The sequence below is a fragment of the Oryx dammah genome, unplaced genomic scaffold (assembly GCF_014754425.2).
Source record: "Oryx dammah isolate SB20612 unplaced genomic scaffold, SCBI_Odam_1.1 HiC_scaffold_1, whole genome shotgun sequence".
Lineage (NCBI taxonomy): Eukaryota > Metazoa > Chordata > Mammalia > Artiodactyla > Bovidae > Oryx > Oryx dammah.
Genome location: NW_024070185.1, coordinates 42843103 through 42860957, shown reverse-complemented (window position 1 = coordinate 42860957; position 17855 = coordinate 42843103). Strand labels below are relative to the sequence as shown.

Sequence of the window (17855 nt, the reverse complement as noted above, 5' to 3'; positions counted from 1 at the left end):
AAGATGCCTCCGTGCGCTTCTCTTATTTCCGCTCCTAACACTGGGTTAATGATTGAGTCGCAGACACACTGGTGATGCTGATGACTTAAGTTTTTCTGAAAGCTGCCTTGTCGTCTGTTACTTTCTTTTGAGGACAACGTGATTTGTAAGACTGTTGTCTGCTTATTTTCTGGGCCACGAGATAAATGGCGACTTCGCTCTCGCCGGCGCCGTCACACTTCGGTTTTAACCTCGGGACAGACTTCCCGGCTGCGCCGAAGGCCGCCGGGGAGGATTCTGGCGGAGCGCGGCGGGAGGGGCGCGGCGGTCGCGAGGAGGCGGGGAGCGCCGGGCCGAAGCGCCTCGGCCAATCAGCGTGCACACCGCCTGACAACCGGCCAATCAGTGGGCATAAAGCTCGGGGGCCCGAGCGGATAATACTAGGAAAGGGAGCCGAGGCTGGCGACTGCAGCCAGGGGCAGTGCGCTGTTCGCTGCCGCTTGCGCCCGCCCCTCCGCGCGTTCCGGGAACTCGAGATCGAAACCTGGTCAAGACGGCCCAACCTTACAGTTCAGCTAAGGTCAGAGAAAGCCAGAAGCAGCCTCAGCGAGGTGAAGCGCCTGGCTGCTGAGGAATGATCAGAGTCCGGGATGTGCGGAGCGTGATCGCTAAGAATTTGACTCACTTTCTCCATGCTCCTTCTCTTCCACTCCTCATCTACTGGACTCCGGGCCTCCAGCTGTCAGCCCCAGATTTCGTGACAGGGTGTGGCGACCCCGATTTCTGTTTGGAAGCCCTGCCAGCAGCCCAAGAGCAAGGTCCCAAGGCTGGATTTCTTTTGCCTAGGCTGCTTAGCCGGGGCCTCAGAGTCTTGGTGAGTTAATGTGATGTTGCTGGGGTGGGCAAAGGGCGTGAATCATCTTTCCCTACCTTTCCTATTCTACTTGTATGTCTTGTCTTTAAGTGCAAATCATGAACGATGTACACAGAGCCCGCCTGGCTTAGTGCTGCGCGGCCGAAACACTGTTGGTGCTGGACGGGTGTCTGCAGCTCTGTGCCCAATGTCCCCATGGGACTCTACTGGCAGCAAAACAACTTTGATTTTAGTTGATTAAATCTGCAGTATCCTGAGGTGGGGGGAGTGTGCTGGGGTGTGGGGTGGGTTTGGGGAGTATAAGAGAATCTCTCCAAGCCCGACAGGTGTAGGAGGATGACAGGTGTGTGGGAATTGTGGGTGGTACCTCGCAGGGTCCAAAGGTCCCTTGTGATCTGAAAGAAAACAGTTCTTCCATGGACATTTTTATATTCATCATGGCTATACTAGTTGGATATGGCAAAGCCTGACTAGTGACCAAGGCCGTGGTAGTTGAACATGCTATCTTTACCCAGGGACTTGTCCCAAAAGTGTGTAAAGCCAGAGAGGGCTGGTGTTCACGGAGCACTTAGAATGCACAGATAGGAACCTTGCTGGGTTGGGGAACCGTGAGGGGGCCTAAAGATACAAGAAATAAATGCTCCTGTGGTCTGGATGTGAAGGACGTGTAGAGAAGTGGGCTTCTCAAGAGGTCGGAGGCGGGCAGACCAGGCGTTCTGGGCCCCAAGCCTGGGGCCGGTGCCTGACGGAGGTCGGTCGGTGGGTCTTTGGATGTTTTTTTGTCTCTCCAGAGCGCAGGCCACTGAGGATAGGCCCGGGCGAGGCGTGGTGCGCCATGGCGGACGGGCAGCCGGGTCCCGCCGTGGACTGGGAGATCGACGTGGAGAGCCTGGAGCTGGAGGAAGACAGCCGCGGGGCACCGCCGCCAACGCCGCCCGGGCCCAGCCCGCCGCCTGCCTACGAGGACGACGACGAGGCGGAGGACGAGGACGACGTCGACGCGGAGGACGAGGGCGACGGGGAGGAGGCGGCCGCATCCCCAGGGGTGCCAGGGCGGCCGGAGCGTCAGGGAGCCCTGGCGGCAAGGCCGCCCACGGCGCCGCAGGCCTCGCAGGCGCCCGCCGGGCCTCCGGAGCGCGGCGCAAACGCGGGCGGCGGCGCGGAGCCGCGCAAGCTCAGTCGCACGCCCAAGTGCGCGCGCTGCCGCAACCACGGCGTGGTGTCCTGCCTCAAGGGCCACAAGCGCTTCTGCCGCTGGCGTGACTGCCAGTGCGCCAACTGCCTGCTGGTGGTGGAGCGGCAGCGCGTCATGGCCGCCCAGGTGGCGCTCCGGAGGCAGCAGGCCACGGAGGTGCGTACCCGCCAGCCGGCTCGCCCCCTCCCGGGTGTCTGGGGCCGCGGTGGGGGTCGGGAGTCGGGGACGCGGGTAAGGCACACTCTTCGGCCTGGGTCTTCGAGGCGCCTGGCTCTGCCCGGATGTGAGGACACCTCTGCCCACGCTGGCCTACGGTGTCGGGAGGCAGGAAGCCATGCCATCGCTGGGGAACTTAGCAGAAAAGATTTTGTGTTAAGAAGCAGGCAGTCTTGAAAGTGGTTAAGTTCCTTTGGGGACATTATGGGACATAATTTTATTTCGATTTTCTATATCGTTTATTTTGGTGATGTTGGGGGGAAGCGGAGGACAGAGGCCAAGGACAGAGGCCGATGCAGCGCCCTAAGTCCATGGCCGTATTATCAAGAAAAAGAACCACCCAGCACGTAGAGCTCACAGCGCTTCCGCGGTCACGGGCCACTTAGGAAAGTGCTGCCTATTTACGTGTGTGTCAGTCGTGTCCTACTCTGCGACCCCACGGACTGTAGTCCACCAGGCTTCTCTGTCCAGGGGGTTTTCCCGGCAAGAATACTGGAGTGGGTTGCCGTTTCTTACAGATGAGAGCAAAAGTGACGTGGTAATTTAGAAGAGACGTCTAACTTCGAGGAGAACTACCTAAGAACCAGTTGACAGGTCTCTGCCGCCAGCGCGGGGCGAGAAGGGAAAGGGTCTTCTTGAACCTCGCCTGGGACTGTGTGTTTCCTTGTGTCCCTGTGCAAGCGCGCTCCGAAGAGAGACGTTGCGCGGGCAGCTCCCACTTGGGGGTGGATGGAGAATTTTTGGTATTACTTTTTGGCGAGAAGGGGCCGGGGAGTGGACCGCATGCAAGCCTTGGGCAGTGATCCTCATGGGAAACCTCCCAAGGGCCCCAGAGAGCGCGGCGCGCTGGACTCCAGAGGTGCACGGGCCTCAGTGCGGCCTCCTCCGGTGTCCCGCGTGTTGCAAGGCGGGCTCTGCGTTCGCTCGCACTCCCCGCGGCTTGCGGGCGGGGACGCGGGTGGGGAAGGGCCCGGAATTCCACCTACCAGGCGGTGACAGAGGGTGCGCCCGACTCTGGTTTTGCTCACCTTCTGGTGCCCAGTGAACAGCTTGGAGTTTTGGGCAGACCTGAAAACTTCTGACTTTTCCCCGTCAACTCTCTGTACCGGATCCCATCAGCCGTGCTTCGAGGAGAAACCTGCTCCACATCTCTGACCAACGTCGGGTGCCCGGCGGCGTCTTTGGCCCTAGGCTGGGCCCTGAGGTCACAGCGGTTCGCCGCAGCTCTGTTTTAGGGCCCGGCTCCTACCTTCTCATCCACTGTGGATTTCACGTACTCCCCGCTGTCCCTCCACTTCTGAACGTGGACTATGTCTGGATGACTCTCGAACAGTGGCCCCAGGGAAAGCCCAGGCCCTTGCCCCCCAATTGAAGGGTTCGGACAGAGCATCTAGCTCATTGTGCTGGAATTAAGGGGTGCTGATATTAATTTGCTTAGAATCATCTTTACATGGGATGGGAAAATAAATACATTTAGAACGAGGACGATTACTCATGCCTTCATGCCTCTCCCTTCTCTTACAACGCCCCCCTCCCCCTGCTCTATTGATTATGTTTCTTGTGTTTACAGGACAAGAAGGGGCTTTCCGGGAAACAGAATAATTTCGAGCGCAAAGCAGTATATCAGAGGCAAGTCAGGGCACCCAGTTTGCTGGCCAAAAGCATTTTAGAAGGTAAAGCAACGCAGAATTATCCTTTAGACTTTTAAACTGTGTTCTCAGGGATTCTCATTATTCAGGCACATGGCATTTTCACTTATCTGTGAAGGAACAATCTGAGGGGGAATTGCTTTTTATTGGAAAGTTTGGGTTTGGGAAGGAAATCAGGATTTGGGAAAATTAATCTCACATACCTCCTTTTTTTCACTGGTAATTTTGTTTTCTGCCTAGTAGTTAATGAGTTAACATGGAGTACATGTGAAATTTGCCCTAGTGTGAGGGATGCACAGATACACTGCCAAGTGATCCCAGAGCAGATGTCCTGGAAGGAAATAAATTAAAAGAAAAGAAATCTTTAGTTTCATTTGGAACTAAATAGAATGAGTCAAGTGAGTTTAAGAGCTACCCACTGCCTTTAGTCTAGGCAGTCCAGCCTTTAATCCCTCTCTTTTTAATTGTACTCCTTTTCTCTCTGGATTATCTACTTAAATTGCAGTTATTCCACGCTTCATTTTGGTATATTGACAGTTTGTAGATTGTAGAATGTGGAAAAAGTTTTGAATCACACAAGAGAAGTGGAGGTTGAATTTGAACAGAATGATGTTTCTCCGTGTGTTTGTTTTCTGCAAAGCTTGGGGATATATTACTTTTTCTTAAAATACTACTGATTTTTTAAAATGGTTCAGTTTGGATATGGAATTTATTTATTGATATAATAATATATTGACTGTCTCTCACCATTTAAAGAAAAGGAAAGTTTATATTTGCTCTAATTGCTGCCATTTCATAAGGCTCAGGTTGAAAAGCAGGTTTTTTTTTTTTTTTAAGTAGGCATTTGAATTGTTTTTCCTATGTGGCTCCTGAATTGAGTTGTTTCTGGACAGGTTTTAAAGTTTGTTCATGTCTCACCCTGCGCTGTATACTTCTGACCTTAGAATGGCTTCTCATGCATTCAAAATGAATTTGGTTACAAACTGGGTAAACAGATTTATAACCATAGGGACCACACTGATAAATTGAAATTGTGCCAAAGCAACTTGAGAAGTGGGAGAATGAAATGGAATAGAAAATCCAAGTAAATAACTTTCTGGCAAGAGCTCACCATAGAAATGTACACATTCATTTTCAAATTATATTTTATTTGCAAATGAGTATGATGGGTTTGTCACTATGTAAACACAAACATCATAATGAATCCTTCAAACAAAACTTGACAGTGGTGAGTGCTTGGGGCTGATGAAATACTCAAAAGTATTTTATGCTGCCAGGAATTCTACTTATGTTTTATACTAATCTTTGTTTTTTACTTTATCCCTATTTATAAGATGTATAATGACTTAATCTATGTTCTAGTGATTGCTTGTTCAACCATTTTGGTATCTGGCCAACATGATTAGTACTGGTGAAAAATGTTTTAGATCAGTTATTTTCCATATAGCAGGGGATACTCTGGCCTTTGTACTGGTAGTCAGAGGTGGGGGTAGGGGCCCGGTTAAATTGTTCACTGCAGAGTCTCTTTAACTAGTTAACAGCTCTTTTCAATTTTCTATGCTTTTCTGTTTCCTTAAGTCTTTCCTCTTTTTCTCCTCACTAATCTTCTTTAACTTTCTCTTTTTCCCTAGTTCTCCTTGGATTATTCTGCATCTGTAACAATGTGCACATAATGAGCCAACTTTAGAAAATAAAAGTGACATCAGCTCTAGGTATAGATATCTTTTTTTAAATAATGGAAAAAGGTGACATGGATAATAATAAAGAGTTGACTGAAGCAAGCTGAGCAGCCTTGTCTTCTCAATATATAGGAGCCTGGGGAGAATATTAAAATTTCAGTCAGTAAAGTATGCCTGTCAAAATAAACAAACCTATCATAACAACAAAAACAACAACAAAAAGTTACAGTATGGATATCCTTCCCTGGGAAGGGATTCAAAAATTGAACCCATACTTTTGCTTTCTGTATAAAAATACCAGTGATATGGAACTGTACATAACTGTTGTGCTGATATACATTGTTTCTGTTGCCTTCTGGATTTCCAAATTTTTCCTTATTAGATGTTAATCTCTGTCATGTGCAATGCTTACTTATTTTAGGCTACCGCCCCATTCCATCAGAGACTTATGTGGGAGGGAGTTTACCTCTACCTCCCCCCGTAAGTGACCGGATGAGGAAAAGGCGGGCCTTTGCTGATAAAGAGTTGGAGAACATTATGCTGGAGAGAGAATATAAAGAGAGGGAGATGTTGGAAGCTTCCCAAGCTGCTGCCTTATTCCTGCCCAATCGCATGGTGCACGGTTCTGAGTACAGCTCCTACAAAAGTGCCTACAGCCCCACCCCAGTGGAACCACCAAACAAAGACTTCTGCAATTTTTTGCCCACCTGCCTTGATCTCACCATGCAGTATTCAGGCTCTGGGAATATGGAACTAATTTCTTCCAATGTCAGTGTGGCCACGACTTACAGACAGTATCCCCTATCCTCGAGACTTTTAGTTTGGCCCAAGTGTGGGCCCGTTAGTGACACCCTCCTCTACCAGCAGTGCCTGCTGAACGCTACCACGTCAGTTCAGGCCCTGAAGCCTGGGACCAGCTGGGACTTGAAGGGAGTACGACTGCAGGATGGACTTGGAGCAGATCATGACATGATGCCACCGAAACTGGAAGGCTCTCTGGTGCTGCCTCACACTCCTGAGGGCCACATCTTAAGAAGTGACCTTCAGGGTCACCAGGCCCTCCCGGAGAGGTCCGCATTCTCCCCACCCAGACGGAATTTCTCGCCCGTTGTTGACACGGACACCCTGGCAGCTCAAGGGCACGTCTTAACCAAGATCAGCAAAGAAAGCACCAGGCACCCTCTGCCACTTAAACATAATCCATTCCACTCATTATTCCAACAAACTCATAATGACAAATCAGGTCCCGAGTTGAAAACATCATCTGTCAAAGAGGCCTTTGAAGAGGCCCCTAAGAAACCCAGGGAGTGTTTAGTCAGGGAGAACCAGAAATACACATTTACAATAGATAGATGTGCAAAAGACCTTTTCGTAGCCAAACAAGTCGGAACAAAACTCTCAGTGAATGAACCCCTGTCATTTTCTGTTGAGTCTATTCTTAAGAGGCCTTCATCTGCCATCACTCATGTCTCTCAGTGAAAGGCTGCTTAAATGGAAAGCTGGATTTGCTGCCGTCTCAGAGGATTCTTACCAGTCACTAATTTTTTTAAAGATAAAAGTTGTATAAAGAAATTTCTAATGTAAATGATGATGATTCAAAAAATTCTGTATATTCATATGCATGTACTTTACCTTACCACATAAATATATTTAAAGATGGAAATTGCTTATGTGAAAATTTTCAGGCTTTACATACCATTTCAAAAAGCAATAAAATTGACACTGTCTTCTAAAAGATCCAGAATTTGCTTAAGTAAATAGTTTCTCTGTCTAGGTAAAAAAGCAAATGTCCATGAAATGTGTTCTTTATTTTTCTGTGATTCTGTGTATTTTCAGGTGCTCTTAATAGTCTCTGGGAGCCATAGGGAAACACTTACAATGCCTTAGTTGTGCATTTTGGAGGGCATCTAAATGTAGATGTTCAATACTGAGGCAAAAATAGCTATAAGGAGAACATAGGGAAGATTTAGTTTATAGAATCTTCATTTTATGTGATTAGACAAAGTTGAATTAATTTGAAGGGAAATGAAGTTTAATACCTCATTTATATGACATAGGTTCTTGGAATGGGTCCCAGTTTCCTTCTCTGATGGGCCTCAGGCTTCCTTTCTAGGTTGCACATTCATTCTGTGATTTTTTTCAGGTTGCTGGGAGCCACAGAGCAGGTTCCCCTGCACATGGTGAACCCCAACTCAGCTCTGTGTTACTTTGTTCTTTCCTGGGATCTGGTGACAGCAGGCATTTAGCATCAGACCTAGTCACAGCTCGCAGCTGATCTGGGAGTCTCAGCTTCATGTGTCCCACATTTTTGCCAGTGTCAAAGGTATAGCTTTCAGTGTAGCTCTCTTCTGAGATAAAAACATTTTGTCTTCAAACTGCTTCAGCAGACAGTTGCCGAAGCCTGCAGATGTTTATCACAGCATAAGGGTGGCTTCTTGTTTCTTACAACTTTCTCCCTGTTTTTAAGTTGTTATCCCCTTGTTTTGTTCAACAAAATATTATCTGTTCTATAAGATTGATAAAATGTCAGCAAGGCATTTATGAAAGTATGAAATTCATCCCTGAAGACTTCACCTGTGGACCTGGAATCAAGTACTAAGATGTTATGGTCAGTTCAAACAATCAAGAGCCAAATCCACCTCTAATTTTGCCATGGAGTGAGGTTTTACTTCCAAGTCTGCTCTCACTGTGTAACAGGAACGCTAGGTAGGCATATGGAATGTGCCAAGACATTCAGTAGTTTGAAGAATTTCTTTTTCACTCTGAAAAACATTAAAAATTATTTAAGAATGACTTTGTTGCTACTGATGAGCTCATATAAGGCTTAAGGGGTTCTCTAGATTGTTGCTTAAAATCAATAGCAGTTACAAAAACAAGCTAGACTGTAGATTGATTTTCAGTTTGTACTTGTAAAATAACGCTTGGTTTAGTTGAGTCAGATTTTCTTATTTTTACTGTTGCAAAAGCCAGAGTGAATGGAAGTATGCCAGAAAAAAAGAAGATGAAAGCAGGCGGAGATCCCAATAACTGTTGACGATTCTCATTAAGTGCAGTGTGTTTTCCAGTCATGAAGTCCTGGTGTCAGAGAGAATCTTGCTCTGCAGTTGCCCCTCTGCTCCCACCCCCAGGCATCTTTGTTTTATCTTTACAGTTACTAAGTGTTATCCTCCCATTAGGAATTTATTCTTCATATAAGTATAAGGGCTTCCCCGATGGCTCAGCAGGTAAAGAATCTGCCTGCAATGAGGAGACACAGGAGATGTAGAATCGATTGCTGGGTTGGGAAGATCCCCTGGAGGAAGCAATGGCAACCCACTCCAGTAATTTTGCCTGAAAAATCCCATGAACAAAAGAGCCTGGCCAACTACAGTCCAAAGGGTTGCAAAGGACACGACTGAGTGACTGAGCATGCACACACACATTGAGTGTAAATTTAGCATCAAAACTAACTGCTGCAGAGGTAACAGAGGAAATCACATTAGAATAAAACCACATAAATCCCACTGAGAAGGCTTTCTCAATCCACACATGGATTTTTCTTTTTCTTACCCCATTTAGTATTTAGTATTTAGTATATATATTTGTCAAATTTTTTACCCTTTTGTGTTCAATGGACATTTGAGCATATATTTTCTGACCTCTCTGTGTATCATTTTAATCTCATTAAGTGAATCCAGTTGGCTGTGAATATTAGTAGTTTTCCTTATGTTACCAGTGACCAAAATTTCACTGTTTTGAACATTTATGAGGGTCAGTACTTTCCTTGGTGAATATATTACTCTACAATGCATTAATTCTGCTGTAATGATGAGTTCTTGGAATTTCACATCTACCATCAGCCACTCATGAGAGCTTTGTGCTGGGCACTTTGCTTCTTTTAATCTTTTCTCTTCTGTAAAAGCTAGTATTTGGCTATATACAGTCTTCAGAGAATACTGCCTTCAACAAATTGAATTAAACTTTCAGTTTAAGTATTTTTTATGTTCAAAACAATAAATGGATTTGGCTTTAATCATTTTTAAGAACTTAAGGAATAGCAAAACATGGACCTTTCCCTCAATTTGACTTAACAGTACAATAATGACTTTAAGAAACTATTTTCCTTCCATCTCAACGGATCAAGCAGTTCTGAATCCTTTACAGCAATGCTTTTCAAGCTTTAATGCATGACGAGTCACCGGGGAATCTTGATAAATGCACATTCTGATTCTGTAGGTCTGCAGTGGGCCTGAGCTGCTGCATTTCTAACATTCCTCCCAGGGCCTGCCTGTGTTGCTGTCTTTAGACCACGCTTTGAACAGCAAATGTTTACATTTCTATTATTTTAATACACATTTAACACACTCTTCTGTGCATGTTAGGTTCTAATGCAATAGAGTTGTCATGAATAATTTAATATTGGGTTAGCCAAAAAGTTCATTTGGGTTTTTCTGTAACTATGAATTATTAAAAAAAAAATTTCCCTCCAAACCCATAGAATATCTGACATCAAGAGTGAATATTAATGTAAACTATGGACTTTGGGTGATGTGACAGTGAAGATTCATTAGTTAAAACAAACGTTCCACTCTAGTGGGGATATTGATAATGGGGAGGTTATACATGTGTTGGGGAAGGGGGAACATGGGAGATCTCTGTACTGTCCCCTCAATTTTGCCATGTCAGTTATGAAAGTTCCCTTTCTTTCTGACCCTTTGGTGGCAGAAGTAGAAGACCTAGGCAAAGTCATGAAGCAAACAAGTTGCTTCTGTTTTCCCTTTTTTTAATGCCTAGATATCCTTTCAATTTGGTTAAAAAGTAATATATATTTTCAATTGTGATAAAATACACTAGCATAAAAATCACCATCTTAACCATTTTTAAGTGCATTTAAGAGTATTCACATTATATACAACCATAACTGCCATCCCTCTCCAGAACTCTTCACCTCACAAAACTGAAACCCTTTTACCCACTAAACAATAACTCCTTACTCCCCACAGCCCTTGACAAACACTGTTCTCCTTTTATTTATTTATTTATGACTGTGCTGAGTCTTCCTTGCTTTTGCGTGGGGCTTTTCTCTAGTGGTGAGCAGGGGCTCCTGTCTAGTGGGGTGTGTGGGCTTCTCATGGTGGTGACTTCTGTTGCAGAGCACAGGCTTTCTAGTGCTCGGGCTTCAGTTGTGATGCATGGGCTCAGTAGTTCCTGGACTCTAGAGCACAGGCTCAGTAGTTGTGGGACACTTGTTTAGTTGCCCTTCAGCATGTAGGATCTTCCCAGACCAGGAATTAAACCAGTGTCTCCTGCATTGGCAGGCAGAGTCTTAAACACGGAGCTACCAGTGAATTTGACTACTCTAGGTACCTCATGTATTTGTCCCTTTGTGACTGACTGGTTTATTTCACTTAGAGTATTGTCTTCAAGTTTTATTCATGTTGTAGCATATGTCAGAATTTCCTTCCTTTGTAAGACAGTATTGCCTGTGTATGCCACATTTTCTTTATCCTTTCAGCTGTTGATGGACACTTGGGTTGCTTTAATGCTGCTGTGGACATGGGTGTGTAGCTATCTCTTCCCCTAGTCCCCACTTCCTGATTTCACTTCCCCATCTTCAAGAACTCCATTTTCTCAAGTGTATACTCATCCACATGGTTTCCCTCTCTCCTAGAGAGTGAACCATCTCCATTCCTCATCAAGTTAGCTCTGCTTTGCCTAGAGAGGCTTCAGTGTCAGTCATGTACCTTTTAATGTGAGTTTAAGTGAGTATGTTATCACATCATCTTCATTTGAAAGCTTAATTCTAATTGTAGACTGAAAGACTTGCATTAACTTGTATTAAGAAACTTTCTGGAATGTCTTCTGGAAAGTCTCAGCAGTGCTAAAGAGCAAAGAAATGGCTGAAGGTCAGGATGAAGTAAGAAAAGGAGAGTCTGCAATTCCCTGTAGAATAATAAAGACATCACTTCATTTTGAGGTTGGATTTTCAATTGGGACTAGAGTTCTACTGGCCATCCTGATTTTATTTATTGTTGGATTAACTTTCTTTGTTCCTATTCTAGGTCTGTAAGTTTAGGCTTATTTCTTAATAAGCCCTAGGGCTGTTAGTTTTTGATATGGCTGGATTCTGCAGTTTGTACACTTTGGTTTGTGGCACCCACTTATATTTATTTTAATGGTTGTACCAAGCTTTTATCATACTCTACCATCCTTAGTTATGTTGTTTTTTAGCTTGTTATATCTGAACATGTTTAGAGTATGTGGTTATTCATGGAATTCAGTCTAATGAACATCGACTGAGAACTTTTTGTATGCCAGATACATGCTGGTAAGTGGGCCTATATTATTTAGCTTCTTTTAAGTAGAAAAAAGAACCCAGAAGGCTACTTAAGTTATATTTTAAAATAAGATTTTATTTTAAAGAGAAGGAAATGAGGATGGAAATCTTGGCACTTAGCAGGTCTGCCAAAGATTTGGACATGGTCTAAACACTATAAGGTTGTTCAGTCCAGGTCTGGCAACCTTACTTCCTTGTTGTTCCCTTGGCAATTAATGCGTGGCCTAGGGAAAGTACCTGAAAGTGCTAGTTGCCTCTTTAATATCTACTCTCCTCTCCTTTAGTAACAGAGCCTTCGATTTATTTGGACTGGTGACAAGCCCAGCTAAAAGTCTGCATTCCCAGCCTGGTTTGCATCTAGGTGTGGCAACCCACTCCAGTATCCTTGCCTGGAGAATCCCATGGGAAGAGGAGCCTGGCGGGCCACAGTCCATGGGGTCAGAAGAGTTGGACACGACTGAGAGACTTAGCATGCATGTGCGTGGCTATTGTGTCACGGGTGGACAGCCATGGGCAGACTTGAGGATATCTAGCAGAGACTGAAACCACAAGGAGGAGCACGTTTGGATTTTTTCTGTTTTGCATTCTTTATTCCTGGAATTTGGAAGAATCCTGTAGCACATGATGACATTTAGGTTGGCAGCCATGTTCAAAGGAGGCTGAAGCAGAGAAATTAAAAAAGCCTAGGTGCCTGTTTCTTTAGAGGATCTGTTATAGCAGCCCTCGATTGCTTTCCTCTGTTCATCTTTTTTGGGAGATATCGTGTGCATGGGCTGTTGTCACTGGCTCATGGTTACAGACAGCTGAATGTAATCCCTTTTGGTAAAGTGGGGAGAGTTCCTCCCTTCTGATGAAGCATCTGCTGGGTGTGCCTGCTTTTCCTCTGTTCCCACTCTCTTTTCTCTAATTTTCCTTCCCTTCTTTACTATTATCTCTATGTGTATCTTTTGGCTTCTTTCTCTGCTATTGTTCCATCATACTGTAGCTCCTTCCTCCATACCAAGAGTAGGATCCAATGAGCTCAGCTAATTCCTGTTGTCTTCTTTCATCCAAGCCTTACTGGTAAGGTACTTGGACTTGGTCTCCATGGGGAGTCCTGTGGTATAAGCCATGGCGCTTTCCATTAGGAAACCTCTCACTGGATATAGGGGGCTCTTGGAATATTAATATACTATATCCCCTTACAAATTAGTTAAAAATACGAATAAGACATGGTCCCTGCACCCTAAGGGCTCAGAGCCTACTGAAGCAGAAGCATACATATATGCTTAGTGGGTTTTTGGTTTTGTTTTGTTCTTTACAAAAATCTAACTCTAAGTCAGATGATAATGATAAAAGAGCTAACTTATGTTCTTCATCTTTTGTCTGAAACTTTTCATGCATTATTTCATTTAATTCACACAAAGTTTAACTTGTGAAGTAGGTATAATTGTTATCTTCACTTTACATGTAAGAACACAGGCTTAGAGAAGTGAAGTAGCCTGCCCAGGATCACACACTGGGGGCACGACTGTGTAGGGAAAAATCCCAGGTCACTGGAATTTCAGAGTGTACTCTTAACCTGCATCTTATGCGACCTCACAGAAATGAAACGAAGCTCCTTTTCATGCCCATATCTTGGTGTACGAGGATAGAGAGGTGGGAGATCTGAGTTCCAATTCATGCTTCCTCTTTCTGTCCTTTTACTTCTCAGGTTTTGTTTCCATCTGTAAAACAAGGGTTGATGAAATGGGCTTGAAAGACTTCGCTGTTGAAAGGCAGAGTTTGAATCCTGGTGGACCACATGCTTGTCACTTGGCAAGAAGATTCAACAGAACCCCTGAGCTGTGGTGGCTCTGGCTGGTCTATTCAGCCTGGGCTCCATCTGCAGCGTTAATCCTCTGGAAAGAGACTCTTTAAAATCCACTTTATGTGGAATAAAGCTAAATTGTCCAGGGGGGACATCTGAAGCATGAACCAGAGGATGTGTTTAAGAAGCTTACCCTGATGCTGAAAAGCCTCCAACAGGAAACAGACCTGGCTCATAGTCACTAAGTCAGCTCTAGTCTACTTTTTATATGGCATTTCTCTTCCTTTCTCTACTCACTTAAATGGCCAATATTCTTAATATGAACCTGTTCCCTTAGATTGCTTCCAGGAGGCAGCATGGCAAACTGGAATGCATACAGGCTTGGAGTTAGGTTAAAGCAATTTAAAATTTAGCTTATCCTTAATTTAGCTCATCCTTGGCCAGTCATCTCACTTCTCTGAACTTCCTTTTTTCCTTCTGTGGAGTGGAGACAGTCACATCAGAGAGAATTGTTAAGAGGATTAAGTAGTTTAATGTGTATAAAGGGCCTGATCCAAATCAAGTTGCTCTCCCTACCTTTGACCCGTGATATTCCCTAGAAGGTATTTCTCTTCACCAAGAGTCTGTAACTTCAAACAGTCTGCAAGAATTACATGGTTTTAAAGACTAATTATTAAGATGGAAAAATTTACCCTCAAGATTCTACAGAACTGTAGACTATGTCATTTAATTTTATAACATAATAAAATTATCATAAAAGCAAACACATGCTATAATAAACATGAGCCATTTTGAACCCACTCATAATATGGACTTCTTTTCTAGATTTTAAACTATTAAAAGAATAGGTGAAGAATGTACATGGTGCAAGACTACAAAGGATATACAGTGTAAAGTAAGCTCCTGACTCTCCTCTTCAGAATCAACTGCTATTGCTCATTCATTACATATCTTTCCAGAGATAATCTATGAATACAGATGCATGAATGGGAGATGACATGTGCAGAGTTCTGCACTTGGCCCTTAGTACTGTATCCTGGGACATATTCCATGCCAATTCATGTTGAGCTGCTTTAATGTTGACTTAATGTAGACTCTGTGTCTTGAACTAGATTCTCAGACATGACCTTCTCAGATGGTAAAGAGGCCGCCTACAATGCAGGAGACCCAGGTTCAATCCCTGGGTTGGGAAGATCCCCTAGAGAAGGGCATGGCTACCCACTCTAGTATTCTTGCCTGGAGAATTCCATGGACAGAGAAGCTGGCTACAGTCCATGGGTTGCAAAGAGTTGGACACCACCGAGCGACTAACACACAGTATAGTCTGCTCTCTGTATCTGTGGATTTCACATGCACAGTTTCAACCAATGAGCTGCCATTCAGTTGAATTAGTGAATGCAGAACCCTCAGTACTGAGGGGTGACTGTATTTGTTGTACTGCACCATTATATCTACAGGATTTGAGCTTCACAAATTTTGGTGTCTGTCGGAGTTCTCAGAACCAATCTCCCCATCCATTCCCTTTGTATACAGAGAGAGACGACTGTGCAAACTTTCACTGTGTAGAGGAGGACACTGTGGCTTACAGGAGTGTGAACTGTTCAAGGTTGCAGATCCCTTGATTTTCATTCTGGTGAGCTTTCCTTGTCACCAAGCTGTGGATGAGTATAGGTGTGTGCACAGACATGTGTGAGCACATTGGCCAGTGAGTTAGCTAATACCTACTACTTGTGACATGGTACCTTTCATTTAAAAGTCATAACAAGAGATACAGACACAAATGAGGAGAGTGAGCTTGAGTAAAGAATCTGTTCAAGGTTTTTGGTTCTCTCAGGCCCTAAAATCGATACCCTTTGGCACTGCACCCAACTTTCTCTCTCCCTCTTAGAGGTGACAGTTTCAGGAAAGTGGGGACAAAAGATGCAAAGTGGTGTAAAGTGATTAGATTTTGATTAAATGTGAAGTACTTCCCTGGTGGCGCAGACGGTAAAGAATCTGCCTGCAACATTGGAGACCTGAGTTCGATCCCTGGGTTGGGAAGATCCCCTGGAGGAGGGCATGGCTACCCACTCCAGTATTCTTGCCTGGAGAATCCTCATGGACAGAGGAGCCTGGTGGGCTATAGTCACAAAGAGTTGGACATGACTGAGCGACTAAGTGCGCACACACATAACTTCCAGTAAAACAAATGACTTTGTTGAATCTTAAGGGAAAGGCACATTGTGTTATATTGGCAGAGGTGAGGGTGGCTGGGAAGATGGGTCGTTAGGAAGTGTGGATCAAAGTTGCCTGCAGGTGTGGTGAGGGCATCACAGCTTCATGATGACAGCCCAGTCTGTAGGCGCTCTCAGAATGACACCACTAACTGACGTCTTGTTCGTAAGATCCAAACATGTCAGCCAACTTGGTCAGCATCCCACTCCCTTCTTTTAAACCATGGCATGTGTTGCCCAGTTTCATTTCTTTCTTTCCCCTGGAAAGTGCCCCCTTATCAGACCTGGAAGACAAAATCATTTGAGCCACCTTCACTCGCAGTGAAAACACCGCTGTATTTCTCACTTATGTTATAGGCTTAGATTCCTGCAGGGCCTGGCTTGCAGCACTGAGCCACAGTGGATCCTAAGGCCGTGTCCATAACAGAGTGGATTGTGAACAGTAGATGACGTAGTAATGTGGCCACGGCCATGGTGGCTGGCTGCCTCCGGCCAGGATCTGCCTTTTTCCGGCAAGTTGGAAAGCACTCCCTGCTCACAGGCAGTGTCACGAATGTTTCCTCCCTAGTTTGCATTGAATATGTGTGTGTATGTGAGTGTGTGTATAATCTTGGTTTTCTTTCCTCTTATCCCCTTATCACGTAGCATAAAATGTATTAATTTTATATATTACTAATATTTTATTATTTATTATTATTTTACATCATAGTCTATAAGTTATGGGATATGATGAAGAGTAAACATGACTTAAGGACTTTACTTCCTGTTTGTTCTGAGGTGGAGGTTACTGTGATTTCAGCCTACACAAGATAGTTATATCATGTTAGGCAGAATTATGACCTTATTACTGTTTTATTTAAAGATCAGGTATGGTTTAAAGAGACGCATGTGGATGCCAGTTTGACAAAGGGTTAATCTTACCATGTGATCTTGGTGGGGCCGCAGTGTGCCCAAAATTAAACATAAGTTTGGGATGTTGCAAAAGAAAGGGTGGTTCCCAATGAAATCAGCATTTGAGTTGGAGGACCCTGTAAAGTAGACTGCCCGCTCCACTGTGGATGGGCATTGTCCAGTCCATCGAGGGCCCAAATAGAATGAAAGACAGAGGAAGGAAGAATGAGTCCCTTTTTCCAGCCTCACTGCATGAACTCAGACATCTTATCTCATCTTCTGCCTTTGGACTGAGGTTTACACTTGGCTCTCCTGGTTTTCAGGCATTTGGACTCATACTGAATTACACCATTGGCTGACCTGGGTCTCCGGCTTGCAGATGGCAAGAATTTCAACCTCCATAATCTCATGAATCAGTTCCTCATCACTGACAACTCTTGTAGCTTTCCCACTGAAAACTCATGGGGTTGGAGTTTGTAAATTTAACTCCAGAGCTCTGCTTGCCTTTTGGTGCACCTGCTACCAGGTAGTGGTGATTAGTTATGATCTCATGGATCAGATAGATACTGAGGAAACATGGATTAGCATGCTTTTCCATCCAGCTAGGGGAACTAAGGGAACACTCTTCATAAACCTCTTATTGGGATGTACACACTTTTTGTATAATTTTGTGCAAGATATGAATATTCTATGCCTTTCTGTTCTTGTCCATAAAAGTGGAAATACTTACATATATGTCACCAGGATGTCACACAGATTTAAATTAAGTCTTGTATTGTGTGCACTCAATAAGTATATGCTAACTTTGAATAATTATTATATCGATGTTCATAGTTTTCCAAAAATGGATTTTCCTGGCAGCTATATTCTATTTTCTAACCTGCCTTTTTTATTTGTGGGAAAGTCTTTTAGCTTATAACCTACCTTTGTGATCAAGAAAGATTTTTAGAATGCAGATGTTCATAACCAATAGGTTCCCAGATCACTGTTAGACATAGTGCTGATTTTTAAACAAGTTGTATTTTCCTAGACTATACTATTTTGAAACACTTAA

General features: G+C 44.3%; 1 protein-coding gene across 3 annotated transcripts; it reads left to right on the top strand.

Annotated features, from left to right (window-relative positions):
- Positions 1 to 458: 458 nt before the first annotated feature.
- On the top strand, positions 459 to 7379 carry DMRT2 (doublesex and mab-3 related transcription factor 2). Of its 3 annotated transcripts, XM_040247041.1 has the most exons (5): positions 459 to 853; positions 1645 to 2204; positions 3835 to 3937; positions 5545 to 5625; positions 6014 to 6105. In XM_040247041.1, exons 2-4 carry the CDS (start codon positions 1689 to 1691, stop codon positions 5598 to 5600), a joined length of 675 nt encoding a protein of 224 aa, XP_040102975.1. In that variant the 5' UTR covers positions 459 to 853; positions 1645 to 1688; the 3' UTR covers positions 5601 to 5625; positions 6014 to 6105. The 3 variants fall into 3 exon arrangements, with proteins under 3 accessions (XP_040102975.1, XP_040102819.1, XP_040102901.1); XM_040246885.1 differs by lacking the exon at positions 5545 to 5625 and having other exon boundaries at positions 6014 to 7379; XM_040246967.1 differs by lacking the exons at positions 459 to 853; positions 1645 to 2204; positions 3835 to 3937 and having other exon boundaries at positions 4640 to 5625; positions 6014 to 7379.
- Positions 7380 to 17855: the final 10476 nt, after the last annotated feature.